This window comes from Bubalus bubalis, chromosome 4, assembly GCF_019923935.1.
Source record: "Bubalus bubalis isolate 160015118507 breed Murrah chromosome 4, NDDB_SH_1, whole genome shotgun sequence".
Classification (NCBI taxonomy): Eukaryota; Metazoa; Chordata; class Mammalia; order Artiodactyla; family Bovidae; genus Bubalus; species Bubalus bubalis.
The window spans coordinates 19,940,310-19,947,931 of NC_059160.1; the positions used below are offsets into that span (position 1 = coordinate 19,940,310).

At 37.9% G+C, this 7,622-nt stretch overlaps 2 protein-coding genes across 5 annotated transcripts in view; both read right to left on the reverse strand.

The window, feature by feature from the left end:
- Positions 1-381, reverse strand: part of CLEC12A (C-type lectin domain family 12 member A) — a 35,433-nt gene extending 35,052 nt beyond the window's left edge. Inside the window, exon 1 of the mRNA XM_044941086.2 lies at positions 338-381. The gene's annotated coding sequence lies outside the window, so the exon portion shown is untranslated. The remainder of the gene's footprint in view (positions 1-337) is intronic.
- Positions 376-7,192, reverse strand: CLEC12B (C-type lectin domain family 12 member B). 4 transcript variants are annotated; one of them, XM_044941087.2, is made up of 7 exons: positions 6,839-7,190; positions 4,937-5,035; positions 4,283-4,501; positions 3,587-3,741; positions 3,068-3,183; positions 1,882-2,049; positions 376-435 (listed from the first exon to the last, which is right to left on the reverse strand). In XM_044941087.2, the coding sequence occupies exons 1-6, from the start codon at positions 7,047-7,049 to the stop codon at positions 1,899-1,901; spliced, it is 951 nt and encodes a 316-aa protein (XP_044797022.1). In that variant the 5' UTR covers positions 7,050-7,190; the 3' UTR covers positions 376-435; positions 1,882-1,898. The 4 variants fall into 4 exon arrangements, with proteins under 4 accessions (XP_044797022.1, XP_044797023.1, XP_006059842.2 ...); XM_044941088.2 differs by lacking the exon at positions 376-435 and having other exon boundaries at positions 1,743-2,049; positions 4,283-4,493; positions 6,839-7,192; XM_006059780.4 differs by lacking the exon at positions 376-435 and having other exon boundaries at positions 1,743-2,049; positions 3,587-3,675; positions 6,839-7,191.
- Between the last annotated feature and the right edge of the window lie 430 nt (positions 7,193-7,622).

Sequence of the window (7,622 nt, forward strand, 5' to 3'; positions counted from 1 at the left end):
TGGGTTGCCATTTCCTTCTCCAACACATGAAAGTGAAGTCACTCAGTCGTGTCTGACTTTTAGCGACCCCATGGACTGCAGCCTACCAGGCTCCTCCGTCCTTGGGATTTTCCAGGCAAGAGTACTGGAGTGGGGCGCCATTGCCTTCTCCAATGAATAGACTAAGTTATGTCAAACATTTTCCAAAAAACAATTTCTGCATGGGATACTTCCTTCACTGAGTTGTTGTTATTTAGTCGCTCAGTTGTGTCTGACTCTTCTGCACCCCCATGGACTGTAGCCCATCAGGCTCCTCTGTCTATGGATTTTCCCAGGCAAAAATACTGAAGTGGATTACCATTACCATCTCCAGGGGATCTTCCAGACCCAGGGATCAAACCTGCATCTCCTGTGTTGGCAGACAGGTTCTTTACCACTAGTGCCACCCAGGAAGACCTAGGGTTATTGTGAGAAACAAATAAATCAATAAATGTAAAGTTTTAAGGGGACTCTCCACATAAATCTGGTGTGAAGACAGGTTTGGAAATCATGTAATTATTCAATGAGGAAAGAGTTATCCAAAATAAATACAAAATTGGGCTCTCCCAAGGCAGTGTGTGTGTGTGTGTGTGTGTGTGTGTGTGTGTGTGTAATAGCTCCCAGGAGTTCTAACCAGGGCAGGAGAAAAAGATATAGTAGACAGAGAGAGAGAGACTGGTTGAGATTCTTGAGACACACTGTGTCTCATATGCCAAGCTATCATAAAAAGCAATGAGGGATAAACTCTTCTGACACAAGAAGCTAATATATCCTCAAGAAGACCTTTGGATTTACTCCTACACTGTAGAGGCTGCCAGGGATAACATGATGATAGCAGGGCAGCAGGGAGAGGACTATGAGCAATAGAATCTGATCAAATTTCAGAGTCACTCCAAGGTCGGAAACAAAAATAGTCATTTTTAGTGAATATGAAAGAGAGTCCATGAAATAATAAGTAAAAGACACAAGATTTCAAGGAAAAGAACTGTAACCTCTTTTTGCAAACAAACTAGCCAACAAAGATATCAAAATTATTAATAGCAGATACTTCTCTGGAGAGGAACAATAGAAGAAACTAGCTTTCCCATGAGAATAAAGAAAAACCCAGTGTATGGAGGTCACGTGCAGAGTTTTTGACCTTCAATGAATAATTTTATCTTTCTGGGAATGACAGTGACAGTAGGCTACTTTTAAAAAGAAATGAAAAAGTTGCTTTTTAAATCTGTGTATACGAGACTTCCATTTCAGTCTCATATGAGAATTAGTGAACCTGTTTACTTGAACTGTGAGGCAAGACTACTGGAGTGAATTGCCATTTCCTTCTCCAGGGAATCTTTCTGACACAGGGATCGAACCTCTGTCTCCTGCATTGGCAGCTGGATTCTTTACCACTGAGCCACCTAGGAAGCCCATATACCCCTTCTCCAGGATCCCCCAGATTTCTACATGAATCAGCAACTGTCACAACAGGGTTTCCTGGACCTTGTTCCACTGCTGTGGCCTGTCTCAGTTCTGGTTGTTAAATATTTATACATCGCCCCTGTTCACTTGGGCGTATTTAACAACAAAGCAAGAAAAGTCTGTTATTTGAAAGAAAGGAAATTGAGTGAAATGAGTCTGAGATTGAAGATGGTCATAGAACAGCTGTTCCTGTAGGTTTCCAGTGACCTTGAGATGAAATAACAAGAACATCAGATCAGAAGGCATCAGACAATGACGTGGAATGTGTTCTGTGTAGCAAGTTTATTTGCCTGTTGCCTGATGGTTTAAATATACAGACAGTCACTATTTAATCTGTTTTTTTTTCCCTTTAATAGTAAAGCTCTTTCCTTCCTCATATCACCTTAATCATAAGTCCCTTACATCTTGGAGGAAGCATATTAATCCAAGTCTTCAATCTTCACTAATGCAGCTGTCTTCTCGCAAATCCAAGAAATTTCAGCACTGCAGCGGGATATATATATATTCCCATTTTGAAAATAGGCACATCCCTTGGATTCATTGATCTGAGCATATTCATAAGCACTAAATCTGAAAAAGAATCAATTTTAAATTAATTACAAATATCACATTTGAAACAACCACAATTCAGTGTTGTCAGCTTCCCTGACAATGAAACTCATGCATGTGAATGTTGAAAGACTTCTGTGGCCAGCAACCACAAAAATCCCTAAAGCCTGCATATTTGAGTTTTTAAAAATTTCCAATTACTCATGATCTCAGATAGAATTATTTAAGAAGTAAGCTTAAATCAGGAGTTGAGAATTTCTATTTTCTCCATAACATGATAGAAACTACCCAATGCAGATTATATATTAAAAGAACTAGAATTCCTTTTACTCTGGAACTTTCTGAAGAAAAACAGAAAAATACAATCACATTCTGTATAAAAATATGTTACATTTTACTATGCACAAATATCATTTTCTATATATTTATGCATACGTGGGGAGTGAAAAGAGAATAAAACAGAGGTTAGAGGAAATGAATGACAACATAGATGTAGTTCTGATATTGGTTCCTAATTCTTCTGCTAAAGAATTGATGATAACTCTTAAGTAATGTCATCAGAAAATGATGATCATGTCTAAATCTTCCATGTGCCCCGGACTGCTTTTATTCAAATGATCTGTACTACACTATAATATTCTTTTCTCGCTTCAAGGCTTAGCTCACTAAATCTTACTTGCAATGTATACACTTTTGTTTACTCTCTCTATGATAATTTTTTAATCTATAAAATGGGAATATAACAGTGCTTTTATCATAGGGATAATAATAATTTGAACATCATAAGTATTACTTGTGTTTGTTAAATAGAGAAATAAGCTTAAACTAATAGATGGAATTCAGTGTCCTGCCATGAATTTATCTCACACATGAAATGAAGTCCTCCTCATTTCCATCTCTATTAATGAAGCTCTCTTTTTGTTGGAGGTTGTCCTTTTTTGTATCTAGATGTATAATTCTTATGATTCACATTTATTTTCTTTATATTCCATTTTTAATATCTTTTGCTTGTTTCTTTCCCCAATAATTAGAGACTTACAAGGATGGAGAGGGTCTAGAGCTATCCTCCCAAAGCCAACTTCTGCCAGATGGGTCCCAAGATAGTCCCAACCAGAAGAAAGGAAACTTGGGTAATGGTTGTGACCTCAGAAAATTCTGAAAGAGAAAACAGGAAAAAGTTCTGTGAGGGGCACATTCCTGTTTGCTGGAGTAAGAGAGATGGGACCATTCATCGAATTCATGTGAAAAGTGAAAGTGAAAGTTGCTCAGTCATGTCCCTCTTTGAGACCCTCAGTTGTGTCCGACTCTTTTGTGACCTGGAATTCTCCAGGCCAGAATAATGGAGTGGGTTGCTATTCCATTCTCCAGGGAATCTTCCCAACCCAGGAATCAACTGGTGGTCTCCTGCATTGCAGGCATATTCCTTACCAGCTGAGCTACCAGGGAAGCCCAATTCTTACTCAAAATGCACTGAATTCCTACCATGTGATTCAGAAATTCTATTTACTTTCAAATACATGAATAATTTCTCTAACCAGGGAAGGAGATTCAACCTGACCTTTTCTTCTAGGCTGTCTATCTTCACCAGCGTGGAGTTCTTGTCCATGCAGTTTTTTCTACTGTTAGGCCAGGTTTTTTCCTCATTTACTGCAAAATAATAGCAGCTGGTTTGGTACCATTTCCAGGTCTTAGGACAAGGATTGCATTTGTGGTCTGAAAAAGAAATTACACCCAGTAGCACAAACTCAACAACTCTGGAGAGACCAGGACCTGGAAAAAAAATCATTCAAATTGACAATAGGGCTTCAAAACCAGCACCCTAAAAACAAACCGCTTTAGGAGCCCCTGGAAGTAAAGTCATCCAAGATTATGTGTTGGGACAATGGTGACTGAAATATTCTTTTCAGGGCTCAGTCTTCTGGCCCCAGAAATACCAGCTATATTTTTTAACTCCTTATAACAACAAGATCACCTAAAAATAGTTCATAAAATGAGGAGCTGAAATATCCAGATTAATATCATCCCAAGATGTTTCCCAAATTCACCTCCATGTTTTAAAAAGAAAAAAGAAAAACTTTGTATCTTCCCTGGTCTTCTGTAAATTTATAGCAGCATCATTAGAAGTCATTGGTAAAAAAAAAAAAAAAGAAGAAGAAGTCATTGGTAACACCCTCTCGTATTCTGATGTGCTGCACATCATCAATCTAAACCAGAGCAACAGATTTGATCTGACTGGTCAGCAAGTCCTGATTACCTGAAGTGTGAATGATTAGCTCTTGGCAGAGTTTGATGGCCATTTGTCCCTGCCTCTTCAATAGACTGGAGATTTGTGATTTGAGAAATTCCTCCTCCACAGGAAAGTTCCTGTACTCGCTCAGCTGCTGGGATAAGTTGTCCTGCTGTTGGTGGATGATTTTCTGGAGTTGAGTCAGTTTGTCTGAATCTGAGTTAATTTCGCTGGACATCTGTAAAACTCCAAGACAGAAGACAAACTCATGTATATCCTTCCATTCTTTATGACAGCTGTAGATAATTCTCTTAACACAGAAATATTGCTTAGGTTTAATATTTATTGGTAGTCTCTAATCACGTATCATGGAAAAAACACAACTGATGCCTTTTTATTTCAACTCTTAGAAAAAAGAATAGAAAAATAAAAATTGTCTTCATAGTCTAGTTTGTCAAGAGAAAACCATGTATTCAGGGCAAAATCCTCATAACAATGAAGTACATCATTTTCAGGTTTATCTTGGAGACATAGAGAATGAGAGATAGCTGAGGTAGCAGAAAGTATTAGAGGGTTTATGATGCTAGCACCCATCATATTAATCTAATCTAATCTAAATTTATATAGTTTACAGCTATATTTCCTAACCCCCTGCCCTGAGTTTGATGCAAGAACACTTACACATAATTCCCAAGGTCACCAGCCCAATCAGCAGCATCAGACAAAGAGTTAGCAGACCCAGGGCAGCCTGACGCCATATAGAGGATGGAGCTGGATACCCTGAAAAAAGCCAACACAAAGATTAGCAAACAGAACTGCCTTGTGGTTGTTACACATTGAGTTGTTTACTTCTCCTACTTAACAACCATCCAGATATTAAAATTTCTCTCTTGCTTCTTCAAATCCTCTATCTCCAAAATATCTAAAATGATACAAAACAAGGGCCCTGCCACAGTTCTCCGTTTTTTTTGTTGTTTTTTTTTTGTTTTTTTCTCCACCATCCTCCGTTGCTTTAAGAGTCTCCTAATTTTCAGGCTTTTGTTTTACATCACCACACATATTTCTTCTTCAAGATGACTGAATTCATAAATGAGATATTGTGGAAAATTCTCTGGATGATCTCGACAATGGAAGAAACCCTTAGAACCGCAAACCTCCACACGGCAGGTGTTTTGTGAATTCTGCCTATATCTACTATGTGTACTATTTTTCACCTAGAAGATAATGAATTGATACTGAATGAGAGAATGAGTGAATATACAAGATAACCTACCAACAGCAGAACAGACTACAAAGCCAGAGGATAACTCTTCAAAATGTAATATCTTACCTATATATATGTATGTATACATACATGTATATGTATGTATATATATTATATATATATATACATATAGTTTTTATACTTACCTCACCTTCCTATTCCTTAATTCTGGATCTAAGGGCATCTAGCTTAGTGTCTCAGATAGATTAAGGCAATCTCCAGGTGCCCTGACATATGCACCATATTCACCACTCCCTTTTTCTCAAGTATTAGATTTTTTTTTAACAACAAAACAGAAATGCATAACCACCTTTATTAGACACATGCAAAGTCTATCCTATCATCTTTTTGTATCTCATCCCCAAAACCACACATACACGTATATACACATGCATGCTTAAAATAAAAACAAATCTAAAAAGCAAGAGAATGTTGTAGATGACTCAGGACAACAAACTGGCCTAAACTATCAGCAGATTCCTGAAGGTAAAGGATGTAGTCTGATTCATTAATTTGGATTCCTGATCACAGAAACAGCTATTTCTTTCAATTTGGTACAAGAGAATGAGCAGAGGATAAGAATTGAGTCTCAACTCTACCAGGTAACAATTGCATGAATTTAGTTAAGTTATTTAATATTTTTCAGCTCAGTTTTCTCATTAATACTTCAGAGAAAGTACTACTATTGTTCCATTTCTTTCATAATTTTAGTTTGATGAAAGCATGATATCATGTATATAAAATACTATACACATATCAATATTGATTCAGCATACTGGGAATTTCAACTTCCCTTTGAAAATTCGTAAGTACTTATAAGACAGAAGCAAGCTCTTGTCTATTTTTACCTCACCCATCCTCCAGTTTATCTTTTCAGATAAAGTTCAGATAACTCTACCAAAAAAAAAAAAAAAAAAAAATCCCTCTGACTTCTCTAGTTTAGAAGTTTCCAAACTGGACTCTAAAAGGATATTCCCCTTGGCATCTCTCACGAGGTATAAATATCAAGGACTACATTTATAAAAAGAAATCTCAGTCCCCAAACTCAATCTCTGGCATCTTCAGCTGAAATAATTCACTATAACACAGAGCTTGGTGACACACAGCAATATTTCCCAATTTTAAAAAGTCCTGGAAACCACATATTTCCCCCTCAATGTAGAGCACACCACTCTACCAAAAATTTCTCCAACTTTGCCTCCATTTTGAAAATTCCACAGCAGACGTCTCAAACAGCATCAATGTCAAAGCCAGCACCTCAGGGTATCTAACATCTGTCCATCCCCCAAGATCACATCTTGCCATCTCTGAACCCTTACCTCTTTTTCTTAGGTTATTTCTATCCTGATTATTTCCTGCTGCAACAGAATCCTGAAAAGTGAGTGTCGCGTAGGTCACGTCTTCAGACATTGTAGAAGAAAGCTCTGCTCTTTGGGTAATTAATGTTTCAATATCATCAGACCCTGGAACACAATGTTCTTTGCAAGGCTGGGAGTTCTTATGTCCACACCCAACTGACACAAGACACATCCCACCATCCCCCCATCAGGACGGAATAAAGGCCAGTTTTTCTGCAGAAAAAGTGAGAGAAAGCAACTGTTGCCTTTAGCAATCAAAATACTATAGATCTCAACTCACTGCTCCTTCAGCATTGTTTCTTGCTGAAGCAAAGAAGGGATACTTGGAAGTGGAGCAGGGATGATGGCTTTGTGGGGAAGTTCCCATGATTCTCAGCACAGAGCCTGGGGACTGAGTGTTCCCATTTCAGGCTTCTCTGAGTGTCTTAATAATGACACAGGTTGTCCTCTTCACTTGTGTCTAAGGTCAGCTAATCCTGTGAATCTGATTTACTTGCTCTTTAAAAAAATATATTTTGGAAGTGCTTTGTGCATGTGAGATCTTAGTTCCCTGACCAGGAATTGAATCCATGTCCCCCTGCAGTAGAATTGCAGAGTCTTGACCACTAAACCATCAGGGAAGTCCTGGATCTTGGTTTACACTCACTCATATGGGATATCAAGGAGACACACATAAGACAACAAGAGCTCTGTAGTTACACATACTGAGACAGGAAGAGCTGTACAGTTGAAAACCACTCATATA

Coding starts and splice junctions, on each gene's coding strand:
- CLEC12B (XM_044941087.2), bottom strand. CDS start 7,049: ATGTGTCTTGTGTCAGTTGGGTGTGGACATAAGAACTCCCAGCCTTGC. Junction 3,742..4,282: donor GCTAATCATTCACACTTCAG/GTAATCAGGACT, acceptor TTTCTTTTTCAG/ACCACAAATGCAATCCTTGT. Junction 3,184..3,586: donor TAGACAGCCTAGAAGAAAAG/GTCAGGTTGAAT, acceptor TTTCTCTTTCAG/AATTTTCTGAGGTCACAACC.